The sequence below is a fragment of the Capsicum annuum genome, chromosome 3, assembly GCF_002878395.1.
Source record: "Capsicum annuum cultivar UCD-10X-F1 chromosome 3, UCD10Xv1.1, whole genome shotgun sequence".
Lineage (NCBI taxonomy): Eukaryota > Viridiplantae > Streptophyta > Magnoliopsida > Solanales > Solanaceae > Capsicum > Capsicum annuum.
The window spans coordinates 234314062-234336777 of record NC_061113.1 but is presented as its reverse complement, the minus strand read 5'-3'; the positions used below and the strand labels follow the sequence as shown (position 1 = coordinate 234336777).

General features: G+C 32.3%; 1 protein-coding gene across 5 annotated transcripts; it reads right to left on the bottom strand.

The window, feature by feature from the left end:
* Window positions 1-10700: 10700 nt before the first annotated feature.
* Window positions 10701-18466, bottom strand: LOC107862971 (WAT1-related protein At5g64700). 5 transcript variants are annotated; one of them, XM_016708697.2, is made up of 8 exons: window positions 18324-18466; window positions 15084-15316; window positions 14852-14914; window positions 12147-12263; window positions 11796-12021; window positions 11561-11719; window positions 11313-11464; window positions 10701-11206 (listed from the first exon to the last, which is right to left on the bottom strand). In XM_016708697.2, the coding sequence occupies exons 2-8, from the start codon at window positions 15287-15289 to the stop codon at window positions 10942-10944; spliced, it is 1188 nt and encodes a 395-aa protein (XP_016564183.1). In that variant the 5' UTR covers window positions 15290-15316; window positions 18324-18466; the 3' UTR covers window positions 10701-10941. The 5 variants fall into 5 exon arrangements, with proteins under 5 accessions (XP_016564183.1, XP_016564184.1, XP_016564182.1 ...); XM_016708698.2 differs by lacking the exon at window positions 18324-18466 and adding an exon at window positions 15466-15574; XM_016708696.2 differs by lacking the exon at window positions 18324-18466 and adding an exon at window positions 15382-15532.
* Window positions 18467-22716: the final 4250 nt, after the last annotated feature.

Sequence of the window (22716 nt, the reverse complement as noted above, 5' to 3'; positions counted from 1 at the left end):
TCTAAGTATTAAAAAAATAATAATATTTAATATTAAATTTACCTGACTTTTTCTATGAGGCCTATTTAATTTTTTTCGCGCAAGTATTTTTGTATAGTAATTTTGTTATATCACTTCTATTTAGACATGTCTGCTTTGCTGTTTCAGTCGTGATTTTACTATGTCACTTTTAATTAATTATTATGACCATTTAAGTATTTTGTCAATTAATAATATTTGATAAAAAAAGAAAAATAGATATAAAATGATAAATTAACTCTTGATGTTTTAAATTAACTTAACGTCTTATACAAGGTCCACTTCAAAAAAAATTTACAAGTATTTTTTATGGTAATTTGATTACATTACTTCTAATTAGTTGTTGTGAGTCATTAATACATGTCTACTTCGCTGCTTCAATCGTAACTTTACTATATCACCCATAATTAATAATTATGGTAATCTAAGTATTATGACACTTAAATTGGAATAGAAGAAAAAACATTAGACATCACAATAATTTAAAACTTAAATTATTTTAAAAAATGTAATTGACTATCAATGACACAAAAGTTTGGACAACAAGAGCGATATATATTATTTGAAAATTACATAAAACATATTATACATTACAATAGTTAATAACTTAAAATATCTAAAAAAAAAATAATATATTATACATTTTTTAAAAATATTATAAATCACAATAATTAAAATAAATATTTAAAAAGTATTTGTTGGGCCTGTGCCTTGTACGGGTCATTAGTAACTAGTCTTATCTTATCTAATAAGAGGGAATAGGGTGGGAGAAGCAGACACGTCTCCGTCAACATGCCTGCTTCTCCTGCTTGCTTCTCCGTAACTTTATTATATCTTCTTTAATTAATTATTATAAATTTATTTATGTATTAAAAAATTAATAATATTTAATAAAAATGTAAAGTATGTCTGCTTCGGCTGATTCACCAAGTATTTTTGTATAGTAATTTTATTATATCGCTTCTAATTAGACATGTCTGCTTTGTTGTTTCAATCGTGATTTTACTATGTCACTCCTAATTGATTATTATGACTATTTAAAATTTCCCACAAGTATTTTTTACAGTAACTTTGCTATATTACTTCTAATTAGTTGTTGCGAGTCATTAAGACATGTCTGCTATGCTGCTTCAATCGTAACTTTACTATATCACTCATAATTATTTATTATGGTCATCTAAGCATTTGAAAATTACATAAAAAATATTATAAATTATAATAATTAATAATTTAAAATATCTAAAAGATAATTTTTTATATATTTTAAAAAAAATATGTAAAAAGATACTATAAATCACAATAATTAAAATAAAATTTTAAAAAAATATTTATAGCAACTAGTAGTAGGTTAATAAAATTGAACATTGGTAGATTCTGTCCGTTTATTGCAGTGATTACTACTTCCTCCATTTCAAAAAGCATGTTTTTTTTTTTTAATTTGTTATGATCCTTACATTATTTTTAATTTAATTTTTCACATAATATGTTTAAAACCACAAGATTAAAAGATATTTTAGTATATTTGACATAACTTTAATTTAGAGCCACAAAATTTCAAAATCTTTTTTATTTTTTTAAATTTCGTGTCAAGTTTTTTAAAGAAAGGAATTATTATTCTATTGGAGAAAACAATAAACTAAACAGTTATTAAGTTATTTTTTTTTTCAATTAATTTTTTAAAATTTTATTTTTATATGCAAAAGGAGACTTTTTTGGTGCGTCGGTGAGCTGAGCTGGAACTTTTTCAGTGACAGTTGGTATTGCACAGCCAAGAATCCAGGACCCCTAGACCACTTATAACCTAACCAAACCTCTGACAAATTAAAAAAAAAGGAAAAGAGTTTAATCCTTTAAATATTAAATTGGAGCAATAGAAATCTGGCAGATGTTCCAACATTGGAGATATTTATATGTCACAAAGCCTTTTGCAAAAAATTGTGGGTTTAGTTCAAGTTATGTGGGCGTTTAAGACACTTTTAAGTTAGTTTAACCCAATCATTAGTATTAAAGCCGATGGTCCGCTAGATGAGTATTGGGATAATGTTATGATATTCTGGGGCTCGCTTTAGTGTCTTTGCCCATTTACGTACTGAGTTATTGTTTTTACCTGTAGCATTCACGAACCGATTTACTACTATTTTTGCCTAGCTTTGAGACATATACATAATACACCTAAAAGAGTGTGCGACACACATCAAATTTCCTCCAAACAAACTTTAGAATTATGGTGATGGATCATGCAAAACTTAGCTCAAATGAAAAGCTTGCAAATAAAGTCTCATATTGGAACTAATAATTACACACAAGGTGCAATAAAGTTTGTAATGACGTGAAACTTTTTGGAATAAATAGTAAAACCTTACTCCACAAACAATATCATACTATATTAAGTCATCTCTGAACTTAGTATACACAACAAATTTAAATTGGTAGGTGTAAAATAATAATCGTGTGCGTACTTAGACAATGAATTTAATTAGGTGCACCGACAGATAATATTTTCTGAACTCGTTGTTATGGGTCCAGTCCAAGACAAGTAGATAATACCAAGCATGAAACAACGAAAAAACAGAAGCATGCCTAATTTGTAATAACCCCAGCCGGGTACACTGAACAGATTTAATAAGGTTTATCTAAGATAAATGTTAGAAAATTCTAAGATTAACAAACAAACTGGATCATTAATAAAATCATTTGGCACCAGCTAAACTCTGTTTTGAGTTTTGACGTTGGCTTGGATTTAAGCAGATCAGAAGCCAAATTGTCTCTTCTTGTCGCCCAAAGTCCAACAAGAAAATCAAGTTTATAATTAATTTATCAAAACTAAGTAGTTTAAATGACTACGTCAAGTAAAACACAATCTCCCACTTTGAAAAGTCCTTTTTATGAAATAGATTTAATGAAATATTAATAGAGATAGAGACTAATATTGTTCACTGTCTGTTATATTATTGTTGGGAAATACAGGAGCACTATGCAGAAAAAGACCATACGAATACAATAGGGTAAGAATAAAGATAATCATACAAGATATTAAATTTACGTAGAAAACCCTTCGGTGTGAAGAGTTAAAATCACGGGACCAAACCTTCACTATAATCACCAAATAATTATAATATTGTTCTCCAAAATGGCCACAAAACAAGTGCCAAACAACAAGATACAATACATAAACCACAACACCAAACACTAGAAAAATAAAGGAGTGAAAGCACAAAAAACTCAGCTACTGTTCGGGAATTAAGAACAGGAGCTACAGGCCATCAAATCAAGCTCCGTCAGTTCCTAATCAAAGATTGAGATGAGAGGAACAAGCAATCTAAATATCAGCTCAATAGGATAAGAAACGAAGCGGGAATCACAATTTGAAGTTGATAGCTGTGGCTGGAATTTAAGTGCGAAAATCAGCTTTGTTTTTCTCTCTTTGGCTGCTGAAAACTCTCTTTTTGTGATGGTGAATAAAACCTAAAAAGATCAATATATATGCCCCATAGTAATGGGCCTATGGGTAAAAGTGGGTTGGTCCAAATTGAGCTTCATTTATCCACGTAGAAAAGAAAAAAGACCTAATAACCCAACAATTCTCCCCCTCCCAACTATGTGGAGGAGACCGTCATCCCGACGATCATGCAACAATCTTCAGACTTCCCTCATGGCAAAGCTTTAGTCATCATGTCGGAACCTTTATCATCCGTATGAATCTTCTCAAGTTCAAGCAACTTAGAATCCAATACATCCCGAATACAATGATATCTCACATCAATATGTTTAGACCGACCATTAAATGTAGAATTCTTGCCAAGATGTATGTCACTTTGACTGTCGCAATGAAACACATACCTCTCTTGCGCACAACCAAGTTCCCCCAAGAATCTCTTCATCCAAAATAATTCTTTACAAGCTTCAACGGCAGCAATAAGCTCAGCTTCTGTAGTAGATAGAGCAACACATTTTTGCAACCTAAATTGCCAAGACACAACTCCCCTTGCAAAAGTAACCAAATACCCTAAAGTAGACTTGTGAGTATCAATATCACCGGCCATATCTGAATTAGTATAACCACAAAGAATAGGCTTTCCTGTACCAAAACACAAACTCAGACTAGAAGATACACAAAGATATCTCATAATCCACTTCACAACATTCCAATGTTCTCTTCTCGGATTAGAAAGAAAACAACTAACAACACCAATAGCATGAGCAATATCCTATCTTGTGCAAATCATTGCATACATCAAACTACTAACAGCTGAAGCATTAGGAACTTTCTTCATATCTTTCTTCTCATCATCACTGGAAGGACACTGCTTCGTGCTCAACTTGAAGTGCATAGCTAAAGGTGTACTGATAACCTTAGCCTTGTCCATGTTAAACCTTCAAAGTACTTTCTGAATGTACTTCTCTTGTGATAGCCACAACTTCTTGGCCTTTCTGTCACGGATAATCTGCATGCCAAGAATCTGCTTTGCTGGTTCTAAGTCTTTCATAGAAAAAGACTTACTCAACTCTTGCTTCAACTTTTAAATCCTGCAAGCATTATGACTAACAACAAGCATGTCATCAACATAAAGCAACACAATAATAAAGTCACCATCATAGAATTTTTGCACAAAAATATAATAGTCTGAAGTAGTCTTCTTGAAGCCCTGCTGACTCATAATGAAACCAAACTTCCTGTACCACTGCCTAGGAGCTTGTTTCAAACCATACAAACTCTTCTTCAATTTGCAAACATAATTCTCCTTTCCCTTGACTTCAAAACCTTCGGGTTGCTCCATATAAATTTCTTCATCTAAGTCACTACGGAGAAAAATAGTTTTAACATCCATTTGTTCAACCTTTAAAGCTAGACTTGCAGCTAAGCCTAGAACCACACGAATGGATGACATCTTCACAACTGGAGAGAATATCTCATCAAAATCAACTCTTTTTTTCTGGTTAAATCCCTTCACAACCAATCTAGCCTTGTACCGTGAAACTGGGTTACCATCTTCATGCTTCACTCGAAAAACCCACTTGTTTTTCAAAGTTTTTCTGTCTTTAGGCAGCTTAACCAAATCAAAGGTATGATTATTATGCAAAGATTTAATTTCATCTTCCATAGCATCAAATCATTTTTCTTTTTCTTCACTTTTCATGGCCTCATCAAGACTCTTAGGTTCTTCCCCGTTAGTCAAGAGTACATACTCATTAGGAGAATAACGAGATGAAGATATTCTCTCTCTAGTAGATCATCTGAGAGAACTCTATGGAACATCAACAACTGGTTGCTGATCAACCATATCAACTTATACTGGAGCATCAACAACATCATGCTGATCATTCTGAACATGATTATCATCTTCATTATCAACTTGATTGTCATCATGATGAAGATTTTCTTCGAAAGTATAGTCAAAGAAAATGGATCAACATCAACTAGACTCTCACTACTCTGAGAATCAACCTTCTCAGTTTTTTCAAAATCTGCAATTGTTTGGTCTTCAAAGAACACAACATCACGGCTTTTAACAAGTTTCTTCTCAACTGGATCATAGAAACGATAGCCAAATTTATCTTGACCATAACCAATGAAGATACACTGCCTAGTTTTAACATCCAACTTTAAACTTTCATTCTTAGAAACATGCACAAAAACTTTACACCCAAAGACTCTAAGATGATCATAAGAAACATTCTTACCAGACCAAACTCTGTCAGGGACATCACCATCCAAAGCAACAGTAGGAGATAAATTAATAACATAAGCAACAGTATTAAGTGCTTCTGCCCAAAAGGAATCTGGTAGCTTAGCATCTGAAAGCATACATCTAACCCTCTCAACTAGAGTTCTATTCATCCTCTCTGTAAACCATTCAACTGAGGAGTTTTTGGAGAAGTTTTTTTATGCTGAATACCCTGCTTTCTACAATATCTATCAGAAGGACCAATATACTCACCACTGTTATCTGAACGGATGCATTTCAATTTCTTCCCTGTCTGTCTCTCAACTAAGGCTTGAAAATCTTTGAACACATCAAGTACTTGATCCTTGGACTTTAAAGAAAATACCCAGAGTTTGCGAGAATGATCATGAATAAAATTCACAAAGTAAAGTGCACCACCATGATACCTTACTTTAAAAGGACCACACAAATCAGAATGCACTAACTCCAGCAAATCAAGCATTCTTAAAGGTGGATGACTCTGAAAAGAAACTCTTTCCTGTTTATCGGCTAAGAAATGAACACACTTCTTCAACTTTGCTTGTTTCACTCCAGAAAGTAAATTTTTCTTAGCCAAACTATCAATCTCCTTCTCACTCATATGACTCAACCTTCTATGCCACAACTCTGATGAAGTATCATTCTCCACCAAGTTTATCAAGCCTCTAGAAGTAGAGCCCTGAAATACGTACAAGTTAGACAACTTGTCGTCTCGAGCCACAATCTTCGAACCTCTAGTAAGCTTCCACTGGCCAGCACCAAGGGTGTTAACATAACCTTCATCATCAAGGTTTCCTACAGAAATCAAATTCAAGCGAATATCTGGAGCATGCTTGATATTATTGAGAACTAGTTTGGAACCATTATTACTTTCTAAACAAACAGTGCCAATGCCAAGTACTTTAACTTCATCATTATTGCCCATTTTCAACATTCCAAAATTACCTGGAGTATAAGAAGAAAATAATTTCTTCTTTGGCGTTACATGAGAAGTAGCACCGGAATCCACAAACCAGCTAGACTCATCACAAACAAGATTGATGGCATTCTCACCGCAAGCAACAAGAAGATCATCATTAGCAACAACTGCAACATGATTTTCATTATCGCCTTCATTCTTTTGCCGTCTCATATCTCTTTTATGCTTGTAACAATATTTCATGATATGCCCTTTTTTGTTGCAATAGTCATATGTAACATTCTTCAATTTGGACCTCGACTTTCTTCTAGTTTTATCTCTATCATTCGGACCTCTGAACTTGTTTTTCCCCCTCTCTTCAGTAACCAAAACATCAGAGTGTGAAGATGAAGAAGATGACGCCTGAGATCTTCTACTCATCTTTTTATTCAAGACACAACTCTTAACATATTTCATAGTTACAACACCACTGGGAGCAGAATTAGTCAAAGAATCTCAAAGAGTCTCCCAAGATTCTGGCAGAGTATTAAAAAACTAAAATCCCTGAATTTCTTCATCAAACTTTATACCCATTCCGAACAACTGGTCAAGGACAACCTGAAAATCATTTATATGATCAGAAATAGGACTGCCCTCTTTACACCTGATATTCATCAATTGCTTAAGCAAGAACAACTTGTTATTGCCACTCTTCGAAGCATAAAGTGTCTCGAGCTTATCCCACAAACTTCTGGCATGTGTCTCATTCGCAATATGATTTCTAACATTATCTTCAACCCATTGTCTGGTATAACCACAAACCTGTACGTGCTCAAATTTTCAATCTTCATCTGTCATTGATTGAGGTTTAGTAGAGGCAAACACATGTAGATGCATTTTCTTGACAAATAAAAGATCTTTCATCTTGTCTTTCCAAGTATGATATTTACTACCATTCAAACACACCATCTTACTCATATTTGCCTCCTTCATTCAAATCAACAATCAATAACAATCAACGCTCTGATACCACTTTGTTGGGAAAGACAAGGGCACTATAAAAGAGCCCAACAGGGTAGCAACGGAAGAATACCCAAGTCTAAACTTTTTCTTCCAATTTGAATTAAGAGGAGACAAGCAAACCAAGAAAAACAAAGTAATATGGCAGCAAAAGAATTACCACACAAAAACGATAGGGCAAGAATTAAAGCAATCATACAAGACACCAAATTTACGTGAAAAATCCTTCGGTGTGAAGAGTAAAAAACACGGGACCAAACCTCCACTATAATCACCAAATAGTTACAATATTGTTCTCCAAAATGGCCATAAAACAAGTGTCAAACAACAAGAAACAATACATAAACCACAACACCAAACACTAGAGAAATAAAGGAGTGAAAGCACAAAAAATGCAGCTACTGTTCAGAAATGAAGAACAGGAGCTACAGGCCACCAAATCAAGCTTCGTCAGTTCCTAATCAAAGATTGAGATAAGAGGAACAAGTAGTACAAAAATTAGCTCAATCGGACAAGAAACAAAGCAGGAATAGCAATTTGAAGTTGACAGCTGTGGCTGGAATTTAGGTGTAAAAATCAGCTTTGTTTTTCTCTCTTCGGCTGCTAAAAACTCTCTTTTTGTGATGTTGAATAAGACCTAAAAAGATTAATATATATGCCCCATAGTAATGGGCCTATGGGCAAAAGTGGGTTGATCCAAATTGGATTTCATTTATCGACACAGGAAGGAAAAAAGACCCATTAACCCAACAATTATAAGTACTAGTATTGACCATAAAGGAATTCCACTTAAGTATAACTTATAAAAGTATCTCTCTATCTTCTGGTTAAGACCTCTCAAATGACAATGACACCTCAAGGATTGCTCATATGCTAGACCACAAATATATATGCTGATTCCCTGCTAAACGGTTTGTATTATAGGTATAAAACCAACAAGTTGGGCTGAATTTTGGCGAGTCGAACTCCATTAATAAATGTAAAATTTACATAAATCTCAACAAGCTTACCTCTAATTACTACATATCTCTACTCTTTGTTAAATTATAAATAATTTCTTCTTTTGCAATTTCCGAATACATAATTAGCAGCCAGATACATAATTTTGAAGTTGAGATGCGTAATTTTCAACTTAAGAATGTAATAGTTAATTACACTATTTTTGCTCAGATACATAATTAGCATTTGGATACATAATTTTGAAGTCGAGATACATTATTTTGATTACTGAGTTACGTCCATTTCTAAAACTATTTGGTCGAGATACATAATACATTAACTAGACAAAAGGGAGATACAAATTAAAATTATGCATCTAAAAATTTACGTGTTTGTGAATTTATCCGAGTGTTTTTCTTAAAAAAGATTTAGGTTATTAATAAACAGGATAGGGATTTTATGTAATTTAGTAAAAATAAGTTGTGGTGTTGTGTAATTTTTTCTTAATAAATAGGCCCAAAAATTACTTAGGACTAAACTGGGCTAAGAAACGGGCCATGACATAAATAGCCCAATTTCTTTTTTAATTCTGTGTTTTTTGTTTTTAAATAATTTTTTAATTATCAAATAATTTTTTCTATGGTTATAAATATCATATCAAACAAAAATAAACAAATATATTTTGACAGGTTTTTTCGATCAGTTTGGGCTACATATTAGCGTAGATTCTAGATGTGGTGAAATTGACTAACAAAAATGACTAACTCCATTATACAGATGATAGGACAGGGTTAAGGCAGTAATCTAGACGGAGATTAGGATGAACTTTGATGAATAAAAGAATAATTGGTAGAAATTCTCATAGGTGAAGCAAATCAAACCTATTTTCAGACAAAGAAGATAAAAAAAGAAAATTATAGAGGCTAGGAAAGCTCCGGAGATTCTATGGGAAATTGAAAACGTCGAAGTAAGTTGTGGCTTATAAATAGGAAGATGAGGAGATAAGGGGCGAAGGATATTTATGATATTCGGAAAGATTTCTGTTCATTCGCTCTGCGAGCAGAGCGGTATACCGAAAAAAAGAAGCGACTACCTTACTTAAGCAATTCTTCTTATTCTTCTTGAATTGCAATCATTGAGTTCAGAGTCAGATCCAACCAGCAAGACATACGGTCTTGGACACTTAACCAAGCTCTTGATGAGTGGTATCCATTTTCACCTTATTCTGCTCTCCCCAGCCTCTGGCTTGGGTGTGGTGAAGAAAGGGGTCAGTTAGATCGACCCCGATCAGTGCAGTTAGATAGTTAGATTAGTAGTTTCTTCAACAATTCTAGTTCTTATTCACTGGAAATGCTTTCTTTACTGGAGCAGGTAATGGAAATGCTGAAGTTTGAGCTAGTCTTTTCCTGTCTTCTCTGCCTTGCCCACTCCACCTTATTTGCTGAAGAAAGGATACAATTGTTGAAGCTGAAGTCCCATTCAATTCATAGAATTTCGCCTACTACCCTTTTACTCACACGCCTACCAACTAGAATGAGGATAGTCAGACTAACTCCAAAAAAGAACTCTCACTCGAGAAAGCGGCCCCTTTCTGCCTTTCTTGCTTGATTCATCTTTCATCTCAGTGTCTTATCCGGATTGACCAAACCCGCCGCCTCATGTGCCAAAGTCAAACGGTTGTTAGTGCCCTATTGATCATGTCTTCGGAGGATTGGAGAAGCGTTAAATACTCCTTTAGGAAAGAACTCCTTGCCATCTTTACGCCTTACATGCGGCATAAATCGCATAAATCAAAGTAGTGGTCACAAGATGACCTAAAGTCCAAAAAAACCCACTCTCCCCCGGGAGTTCTTTCGAGAACACATACACCGGTTATTGCATCAATATCTTCTACAGATAGGTTTCCAAGAATAGCAAAGAAGATTCCACCAAGAAAGTCAACTTAAATTACGAATTCAATATGTGATTACCCGATATTGTATTAATTCAACTTATTAATCAATTAATCAATCAATGTCTTAATTGTATTGTCATTTGACAAAGTTAAAAATAAATTAAGTAAAAGGAGTTTGACATGCTACATTAGATAGTAGGACGCAAGTCCGAACCAAGTTGACTCATTAGATTGAATGCCTTTTCTTCATTAATAATTTAGTGTTTCAATACAAAACACCTGATGGTTAGTGTCTCTTCAAGTATTCGAATGGACAAAACTGGTCCCTCCAGAATCTTCAACATCATTTAGAGCACACTCCTACTAAAAAAGAAAAATTATAGCATCACAATCTTTTTTCTGTTAATATAGTTTTCTTGCTGCACAAAATTGGACCATATTTGGCCCAGCATTGGCAGCGGACAATGTCATATGCTTTGTTTTTCTTCGTCTTTGTCTTCTTGTTTTTCGATAGGAGCTGGAGCAACTTCTACTGGTGTTGGTAGAAATCTAGCATTTTCGAGTGCTAAAATTGGCAATTCCATGTTCTTAGTACGCGTTATTATTCCATTTTCGGGTGGTGGTGGTGCTTCAGCATCCCCTGGATTTGGTAATCCAATTTGTGTGAGCTCTTGGGTTTTTGCCCTCAGGAAAGAGTATAATCCCACAATGATCAGAAACATGCCAAGCAAGCTACAAAATTAAATTTTGGTAATTGATAAATGTAGGCAATTGATTAAACATGTACAAAATAGCTAGTACTTATTATGATTACATGAAAGATCGTATGTATGTTTACCTCCCGATACTCATCTCTTGACCAAGTAAGACAGCTTCCGCGATAGTAACAAAAATCAAAGCCAGAGGATTGAACATAGAAGGATAAGTTGGTCCTTTTTTTGTAACTGTCCATGATATGAAGCAGAATGTTGCTGCCGTTGCCAATGCTCCCTACCATAATATACAGGCACTTATAAGTTTCAAAGGCAGATTTAGGATTTATAACCTTATGAGTTCCAAGTTTAGAATTCTAATAAGTACACTTACCGAGTAAAAGATAGTGATTAGCTGCAAATTGAATCCCAGCTTCCAAGAGGCCTTTCTTCTATCTATGCATACTCCAACAATCGCGCCTTGGACAGTTGCAATCATGCTTACAATAAATGTTGCAGAATATTTGTATGGGAACACTTTGGACACCTTGGCCTGTCACACATACAGTTAAGAAAGGTATAATATGATGAATTACAAACTAAAGAACCTTGTTTAGATACCAGCTTACCTGTATAAGGAACCAACAAGCATAGGACATACAGCTACACATCAAAAATATAGTTCCACGAACCACATTCTCATTAGCCTTGGAAATATTTTGATGCTTGTGGTTATGACTGATATAGAATACTTTCCCTTTGTAAAGAGTAATTGTCAATGCTCCAGCCAAGCACAACATTGCACCTAAAAGCTTAATTTTACCAATCTTCGTCTTCAGCCTTAGCCTTTCCATACTACAACATATGTATACAACGAAGAACTAAAACAAATTAAAGACATGAAACTAACTCGATCGATATAAATTACATGTCCAGAACTGAATGTTAAAGATGAGGAATGTTCAGTTTTAGTTTCATACCCTAACACAGTTGAGAAGATGAATGTGACAATTGGAATCAGATTGAGGAAGTTAGTAGCATATGTGGCAGTTGTGTCTTTGAGGCCATAATAGAAAAGTCCCATGGCCATGATGATCCTGTTACATTGGCAGTTTTACCATACATAATGAAGTTACATATGTATTGTCAGCAATGAAATACAGAGGAGGAATACTGATCAATCAAGAAAATACTTTTGGACTGTATTTGAAATATTATTGGGCTTAGTCCGTCCATAAAGGTTTGCTAATTAGTAAGTTGATCGGCCCATCAATTGATCAACTTCACCTAAAACCCTATGAATAAAAGCCTATATGGACACCATTATGGATGTTAAAACGTACACTCTTTACTTCGTAATTGAAAAGCTATTGGTTCACGTGAATTCGTTTATATGATAGACTCGCCTATGATTCCGTAGCCAATCAAACAGTACAACGTAGGATTACCACTTATGGTAAAGCTTAAATGAGCATCCAGATGCAATGAGTAGGCTTTGATCGATCAAGTTGATAGTTGAAAAGATGCCTGCCTAAATCCCAACCTAATCGTAATTAAGATGGTGATTACTAATACCATAAATCTATCATATCATATGGTATGTAAAATAAGTCCTACGTTAGGTAGGTTTTACCAAATATGAAAGATGTCAAGTTAGAATAGTACATACGACACCTTCTCATGGAAATTAACATGCATTGCTCAAGTTAAATGAGTAGTCATTATAATCATTCGGAAATAAACTCAAACACATGAGGACGACTATAATTCATCTGTAGCATAAATATTCTGATTGATTTGTGACATAGGTGTGAAATCCTTAGCCAGAATTCTTAAAGCAGAAATTGTATTGGTTAGACCTAAAAATAAATCGATCAAATTATTTGAGCAAAATTCAAACGAGCAACAACCAATAGTAAAAGTATTTTTCTAGCCATATCCGATAAATTCTCTCTCTCTTTAACAAATAAATAGACCGTCAATAATCAATCCAAATTAATTACTTAGGCAGATTATAATTTCATGAGTTAATTTGTGTCACACTCTCATCAACATGAAACAGTAGCTAGTAAGTCCTAATTCATAGCCAATAGTCCAACATAATTAATGCAAGCCTAACAAAGCTTATTGTCACATCAGAGGTCACAGTTAATATTTAATGAATTAAGGATATCATTGCATTGACAATGACAGCTAACAAGATAGTAATACGGTTGAAATGAAAGTGAAAGTCTCCTAAAATTTTAACCCAAAAAAAGAAGAAGAAAGTCTCCTAAAATAAATGTCTATAACATGGTTAATTTACCATTTAAACAACAAAAGATATCATGAAATTCGAATACAGATGTAGTTATGGCTTTTTTCGTATAGGTGGTCAACTTCATGGCATTTATGTATAGTACATATTTCCATTTCCAAATATTAACCAAATTTCACACGAAACTTGTTTAAGTTGTGTGATTCATGAACGTGCTTAGAATTGAATCACGTACAATTTACTGAGTGGTTCATAAGTACAAAGAGTCAAAAGGTGCAAATTAATAAAGCATCAAAACACTATACACTTCTACATATATTTACTTTGAAACAACATGAGTACGGGTTTAATTAGTGTTAAAAGGATTATGAGCATTGTCTTAGATCATGCGCAAGTTCACTTTCATGGAACTCTTGAAGCGACTTAATTTGTGATTATCTCAATTCTCAGACAATCATAAAAAAATAATGCTTCATTTTATCATAGATTTTCAAAGTGAAACTCGAAAAATTTAAAGTTATGTTTAGACTTCACTTTTACATGCATTTTATTTGAAAAAAAATTAAAGTTTTGTGAGTGAAAATCACGAACTATCAAATGTTCAAAGTTTATGATCAAATATATACTCCCTCATTTCCAAAATACTTGTCACAATTTTCTTTTCGAAAGTCAAATCGTACGAACTTTGACCAACATTTAAGATATACTTTTTATACATAAAAAAATAGATAAAAAAAAATGGAAAAAAATTAATTTACAGTACTTTTCATATAGCATCTGAATATCTAAATTTTAATATTAGAATATTTTATTAGTCTAATGTATTTTTAGCTTTAAAACTTTAATCAAACTAACTCGCGAAAAGCTAAAAGTGACAACAATTTTGACAAGAGAAAAGTATTTGAAAATAAATTTAAGTTTTGTGCACTGTCATTGTATAAAATATTTTACACTATAGGTAAACTTGACTTGATATTGCAGGTTACCTAATTTTTCCTTTTTCAATTTTTATGTAAATAATTGGATAACCTGCAATTGTGCACTGTCATTGTATAAACTATTTTACATTGTAGGCAAATTTGACTTGCTATTGCAGCTTACCTAATTTTTCCTTTTTTAATTTTATGTAAATAATTGAATAACCTCATAATATAAAATATTTGTAACTGAACAATGCACAAAATTTAAGCTCTTTAAAAATTAACTCTGAAGAATCCATAACCAAAAACCAGCAAAGTAATGCGAAAAAAGGGGGAAAATATAGACATTTGTCATGAAATGAGAAAGGTGGCAAGATGAAGAGCGTATGTATGTATGTATCGTCATGAAATGGCTCAAGTTCCCGTACGTGGTTTGTTAATTCCCTTTTTAGTTATCCATTAATACCATACTATCTACTGTCAGTCCTACTAACAAACAACGACTTACCCCGTTAATGCTATCATAAACAGCCAGAAAAATATTGACCACGTCACTTTCTTCAAACTCTCCCTACACCCAAAAAAAATCAGAACATGAGTATACATTAATCTCAAAGAGAAAAATGAAGATGAAGATAAGCTAAGTTGTGTGGATCCGTATCAGATTCTTAAAAAATACGCCACTTTTTGGAGAATCCGACACGCCGTGAGCGACATAGAAGATAAGTAATAAAACGAACCTTTCCCAAAGTAAAGCAAAAGGGGCGATGCAAAGAGTAGCAACGACATGACGATAAGTCGTGAGGGCAAAAACAAAGGTGCCATGACTTAATATCACTTTTGAAAGAAGTTGTAATCCAGTTGCTATCACTTGAACTGTCAACATTCCTATCAACACATTTGATCCATTCAACTTTTTCTTTATCTTCTCCATCTTCATCACCATGTCTCTACTGCTAGCTCCCTTTTCTTTCTGCTACACAAAATTAAAGTAAATATATAGAGAGAAAAGTGCTAGAGAGCAAAACGTAAACTCACAATCTTTGGTGTGTTGTCTTTTCTTTCTCATTGTCTCCATGTTTTCAAGGGAAAATATAATGAAAAGCTGAAGAAATAATATACAAGTGATCTCCTGGATCCCAGCAACAACTTGAATGTAGAGTGAATTCTTTGTGTGAAAATACATATTGGTTACGATTTTCTATTTCTATTTAAAATTAACCACGTGTGTAAAATAAAACTGTTGGGGAAATCTCCTATATTAATACATGCACTTTATTCATCGCCACATACCTAAATTACTGTGATCAAAGTTTTAATTACTACTCCTTCGGTTCACTTTGACTTTAAGTCATAAATAAAATGTATATTTTATTATAATATATATTAATAGGTATATAATTTCAATAAACTTGAAAAATGAGTTATTTATAATGTCAAGGATAAAATAATAAAATAAATAAATTTCTTTTGAAGTAAATAAAGTAAAAGTGAAATTGATTTTTAGTTGGATAAACAAACTCAACCGGCGATTTTCAACAAGTCTCTTTTTCTCGGTATACCGCTCTGCGAGCAAGGCGAATGAGCAGATATCTTTCCGAATATCATGAATACTGAACACATAAAAGTGAACAGATAGAGTACTATTTTTTTCATGCCAATTATTCCTTCTGTTTTAAAATATTTATTGTGTTTTTCTTTTATATGTAAAAGATTAATCAAGAGACATTTATTTTAATTGGTAAGACTTTTTCTTTTATATGTAAGAAATAATCTCTCTATTTGTAATGGGTAGTTTAAAAAATACTCAGCACAATTAAGAATAAAATGAGAAAAATATAATTAATTTTTTCTTGAACTTTTAAGACAATAAATATATTTAGATAAATATGACAGGCAAGTATTTTGAGACTGGGAAGGAGGGGGGGGGGGGGGGGGGGGGGTTTAGTAATAATAATAATAATAATTACATGGATACTTCCACAGAAGAGTCATTAGCTGTATCGAAAATAAAGAGAGTCCTAATTAACTAGCACTTTATCCAGTTTGTGCTCTCAACCAGTTTTTGTGTACGTCTCTTTAAATTTTGATAAACTGCAATTAAATATGTGAAACAGAATTCTGGTACAAGTAATATTCACTAATGAGACACAAACGTGTGTCTTTTTTATTTAAAGATTAATGAATTCTATGTTATCAGTGACATACAAAGTATTGGTACAAATACGGTCGTTTGTATGGCAAAATCTTTACTATAAGTATAAATCTATTTCTAAAAATAGAACTAATTAACTTCTACATGTTGGAATTTAAAAGTTAAATCATTTATGTTATAAAGTGGCTCTTGCAATGCTTATAAAAGTTCTTTATTCAATAATAACTTATTTGGCCAAACTTTTAAAAAGTCGAAAGTGCGTGATTACAAAAATTAAGGTGTTTAGTCAAAGTTTTTTTATTTTTTATTTTTTTAAAAATAAGTGTTTATTTTAGTGATATTCCTTGAATTTGGTTGAGTTGCGCTAAAGCTTGCTAGGTTATATATGTTAGTAGCATAAACTATTTTCAAAAATTAAAAGACTTGCAGAAGCACTTTTGAAATTTTCTCAAAACACAAGTTATTATAAATTAGCTGTTTATCTCCAAAATTACTTTTTCGAGAAATACTAAAAAAGTATTTTTTGAAATTAGGTAAATTTTATAATTTTAGTCAAACAGCCTACTAGTTACAGTACTTTTCAGTCCATAACAAACCGTAATATTAGGAGATTACAAATTGTAGACGTAAGCTACATCGGCAGTGCTTTGGTTATATTTCTATTTTTAGACATGCTTGTTTATCACAACATTTGCACACAAGATTTCTCTTTCGTGTACTTTCTGATTTTTCTATTTTTTTTTTTAATTATTTTGTTACCATAACAAAATAAGTTGAGGATATATTGAAAATGATCTTTCTAAACTTTATGAAGTAGTCATTGTAAAATTTAGGAATACTTTATTTTCTTTAGATTTTACAGTGCAATTACACTAATAGTCTAATGTATGTTATTATTGTTGTTGTCGTTGTAGTATTACTGTAATTTGACCACAATTTGGCTGAAGTAAAGTGAAAGTTATTTATTTATCCTATCTACTTTTATTGATCTAAATTTATTTGGTATAAATATTATTAACTCTGAGAGTGAAGCTTATTACCGGATTAAGGAGGGAAAAGAGACTCAGAGAGATTGAAATTTTCAAGTGAAACTAATCTCGTTTTATTAACTATTAAAAATAAGAAAAAGACGACCTCGAATTGAGAAAATAGATTTTAAGAAAAACACACACATGATTTTTTTTCATGACTACTCATTATTTAAAAATGTTACAGAGATAATCTTTTATTATTACCATCAATCGATTAATTATTAAAATAAAAGTAATTTATTTATTTCTAGATTACTCCTCCAACTCCAAGTAGATAAGAACTTCAAATTTTCTTGTAATTCCAAATAGTCCAGCCACAGCATTTTTTATATGCCCAAAATGTTTGTGTCAATAATTATTTAAGAAAAGATAATATTCTATGTATAGCAAAAATCTCAACATAAAATATTTTAATCGAAATATTATTCATTTTTTATCAGACCAAAAAGAGAGATATCAAGGCCTCGATTAAGATAGCTACTAAGAGCAATCAAAATACTAAAATTGGTTCTGATAATAATTGATAATTATCAAATAATTCATAAAATTGAGAAAAAGGGTTTTTCTTATCATTCAAATCATCAAAATCTAAAAAACATCTGCATTTTATTACTGCAATTCGAATAGTATTATTTTGTTTACCCTTCGAATTTGGTAGTCAAGCCAGTTGATATAGGCAAAAAGTTCCATCATTACTTCAAGGAGTATATACTATCAAAACAACACTTGCACTGAATAAAAATAAAAAAGTTAGTAATATGCATGAAAAAAAGAAAGAAAGAAAAAACATTTACCTTAAACTGCTATTTGATTAACAAAAAGTTTCAGTCCCACACACTAAGTGACTCTTCCTTAGCAAAGTGGACAAGAATATTGAGAGGAAAAATGTTCAGCTGCTTTGGCTAACGCAATAAAATTTATCTATTAACTTGTAGATTTTTTTAGTTATAGACATGAATTAGTATAAATTGTGCCATATCTACTTATAAACACAATATACTGGAGCCTCAGTTTATTCTCTAATAAATGATAGATTATCTACTAATTTGTCTAAGTGGACCAAATATTATGCATTGTTGGCTGTGTCAGCTCTTGTTAAGTTTTGTCTTAATGACAAGGCAAACGTGTGTCGTGATCCTTTTGAGGTTGATCTTTTTGTTGTTAAATTTATGATTTAGAAAATACATTCGATAATGAATAGCGTTGGTATGTTGAGTTATGTGATCATTATTATACATCAACAAATAATATTTAATAATAAAGATAAAATGAATATAAAATAGTAAATTATTTTTTAATTTTTTACACTGAATAAGTATTGTTGAATATTTATTTTTATTTTTTAGTATAGTGAATAAGTAAAAATAAATAGAGGGAGTGTAATGTCTAGACTAGTTTGTATTTGTTGTGATTAAGGGGTCTTGTAGTTTTAATTTTGATGATTTGACAAATTCAACGAAGAAACCTGGTCCATCAACTGTTGGATTGTCCTATTATCGTTTATGCACAACTGTAAACAATACTTTCTTGCAGCTGATTGGTGAAATTGCGTTGTACTAACGGCTGGCCTTTCCAAGGTGGACATATTATTGTTTAAGTTTTGCTCTCTAGTATAAAAGCCAAACGTGATAAGAGGAAAATCTAGTTTTTGAAATTGTGGATTTACCCACTCAAGCAAAAGCATTCAAGATCACTGCTCACTGTCAACAGGGACCTGATAAAGTTCATTCTCTCTATATTGATTTCCTGAGTGAGCTATAAAGGATTGTAGGTATTAGTTTTGTTTGTGTTCTTAAGATGAGTTGCGTAAATTAAAGTTAGTTACTCGATTCAACTTTTATTTTATCAAGTTTTCTACATCATGAAATCTGTTTTTGTGGGTAAAGTTATCTAGGGATTCAACTAGAGTTAGTCGATTGAAAGGGTGAAGTAAAGTCGCTCCACTATACTTGTAATAGAGGTGTTACAAGGTGGTTATGACTAGGAATTTAATCCTTGTGATTATTGGAGTCTGTAATCATACTTTTGGCTTGGAGATAGCGGAGATCGATGAAAATCTTTTGAGACAGGTTGTAGTCCCCCACCCCCCTCCCCCAAATAAGGAGGTTTCCACATAAATATTGTGTCTTCTTTATTTTCAGCATTTTTATTTGTATCTTGTTATTTATTGATTCTGTATGTAAAGAACCTGATCCTTTTACTCGTGGTGATCTCATATAAGCTAACACGGGTATTTATGGATAATAATTTGTTTTAATAAAATCAAAAATCGAATCAATCTGAAGAAAGGAAAACGACACTTCCTGGAGTTGGCTTGATTTTATTTTATTTTGATTTTTAATTAATTAATTCAGTTTGATATTAGATAAATTGACTTAATTACTTTGATTTCTTATTAAAGGGAAATTGATTCAAATCGAATTACAAAAGCTCTTAACTGTGAGTTATTCATTGCATACCTGCTAATCCTCATACTAGGATACAGATAACCCACAATTGTGTCCATCAAAATTTAGATAAATAATTTAAAAAAATCACCTATTTTTTTTTTTAATTTATCTTTCATGACATGCGAACCATTATCTCAAAGATCTTTCCGGCCCCTTACTGAATACTAGACCAACATGAATAGTGCAACTCACCATAACAGCAAATTAAACATATTTTAAAGTGTGTAATGTATTAGGTTTGATAGCAGACCATTAGCAAAAAATTGGATTAAATTTCCAAAAAGTTATTTAAATATTGTAAAATTATATAGGAAAATCAAACTTAAATTTATTTTATATTAATAAAGCCACACAACTTATGAATTTTCTCTTACGAAGTTGCTCTAGTCTGACTTCCCACTTCAAACCATCAAAAAAATTTGATTTGACAAAATAAGTTAATTTTTTAGCCGGAGCACACCAGAACTACATTCTTTCAAGTGCCTTTTTTTTTTTTTTTTTTTTTTTTTTTTAGAAAAAACAGAATTGATAAAATTTCATCTTTTTATTTTTGTTATTTGTTTGATATAATTGATTTCAACTCTTTTGTAACTTTAAGGAAATGTTTTGTTTTTATCTTAGACCAAAACTGACTGCATTTTTTCAATGGAACGATGTAAATTATCTCCACGAGTAAAATAAATCATCACAAGTTAATAATGGAAAGGGGTTTTGTTATGATATGTGGGCTTCACACAATAACGTTGTCTATCCGGATGACCCACCTGATAAGAAGACCCGACCCAAATAGTTTAATACACATTTTATTACTTTTCATTTACTTGTATTTTTGTTGTTGTAAAGATAAATACTGAAGAAGAATCTAGAAAAAGGGCAAGAAGATATTTTTCACATTTTCAATTTTATTCTTTCTGTCTCTAGTTTAGATTATCATCTTCTATACCTTGCTTGATTTTGAATGATTTTATTAGTTAACATGGTATCAAAGTAAGGTTTAACTCGATTTCATCTTCTCTTTCGATCGGTATTACCCTTCAATCGTTTTCGTTTCTCTCTCGTTGATTTTTTTTGAGAATTCGAGCTGAAATTTTCATTTCACGTCGCTGGAATGTCACTTCCATGGATTTTTTTTGGCATTTGTATACAATGATAGATTAGCTGAAGTCTGTTCTTTTTTTGTTGTTATGGTGGTTGTATTTATTTTGGAGAATCAGTAATAGTTATGATTTGTGCCGTTCTCAAGGGGAATTCGACGGATCCCATTATTGAATAAGACATAGTCTTCTTAAGGTTTCGGAAGAAGAAAGGTAACTCCTTTCCTTCACTAAAATAGGTCTCCAATCTACCAATTTGTTGACTTCATTATGTAATTATGAGTGGCTATTCGTCTATTCCGATTAATAACGCTTCTACATCTACTGAAGGGTTTACTCCCTTCACTATTAATCTATATCATTCATTTTATGTCCATCCACCTGACAGTTCTAGTATTCAACTTATTGTTTCACCATTTGATGGAATTGATTTCGTTAGCTGGCGGCAAAGCATGTTAATTTCACTTTTAGCTAAGAATAAATTAGGCCTTATCACTGGTAGAAATACTAGGCATATACCTGAATCTCCTTACTAACAATATTGGGAAAGATGTAATGATATGATTATAGCTTGGATAACTAACTCATTATCTAGGAATGTTGCTATGAGTGTTATTGGTATTAATACTGCACAATAGATTTGGGAGGATTTAAATGAATGGTTTAGTTAATTTAATGGGTCCAAATATATTCAAATTCAACGATAACTAGCTTCCACCACTCAGGGTTCTTTAGATATAGCTACATACTTTACACGGCTTAGGGACCTTTAGGATGAGTTGAACATAGCATATGTAGGTCCTACTTGCACTTGTGGTGCTTTACCCAAATTCTTTGAGGAATAAAATTGTTCCAATTTCTTGGTGGATTAAATGAAACTTACTCTACTTGCAAAATTAAAATTCTCATGATGAATCCTCTTCCCAGCCTTAGTAAGGCTTATTCCATGGTTCATCATGATAAAAAGCAAAACGAAAATTCCATTCCTTCCACTCTTACCACTGAATTCATGTCCTTCCATGGATCATCTAGATATAATGATAAATGTAAGATACAACCTTAGGGCGCTTCTCAAAATGTTGGAAGATATTACTCTTCCAAGGTCAATTATGAGTCTCAAGGAAGGCCTTACCCTTATTATGATTCTTCCGGGCCTTCATATTCATCTCCCGGGCACTGTCTCCCTATGTCTCATGGAGGTGGTAGGACTTATCCCCAGAGGATCAATTTTGAGTCCAAGCATCCACCTACCAATACCTTGGTTTATAGATATTGCAAAAAACAAGGAAATATCATGAGCAAACGTTATAAACTACATGGTTACCCTGCAATTTATCAGTTCAACAATGGTAAGAAATCTCCAGTATATGTGCAAATTGGTCTTTCTCCTACCGATTCTACAAGCAACAACTCTTTCTTCCATATTTTACCTTCTTATGGGTCTCACAGTGATCCTTATCCATAGCTTATGGCTTCATGTGAACATATTCACTTGTCTAAACAACCAGATGCAGAATTTTTTGATTTTGCAAATTTTGTAGGTATGTTTAATAGTGTTTTTAGTAGCCCCGTGGAAAATTCTATTGGTTTTCATGTGTGTGCAAGTTCCCAATTAGGTTTGTATTCTTGGATTTTAGATTTCG

Excerpts from the sequence above, each read along its gene's own strand:
- LOC107862971 (XM_016708697.2), bottom strand. The coding sequence starts at position 15,289 with ATGGTGATGAAGATGGAGAAGATAAAGAAAAAGTTGAATGGATCAAAT. Across the intron at positions 12,264-14,851 it reads TTTATGATAGCATTAACGGG|GATCATCATGGCCATGGGAC; the intron begins GTAAGTCGTTGT and ends CCAATGTAACAG. Across the intron at positions 11,207-11,312 it reads CAAGAGATGAGTATCGGGAG|CTTGCTTGGCATGTTTCTGA; the intron begins GTAAACATACAT and ends TTAATTTTGTAG.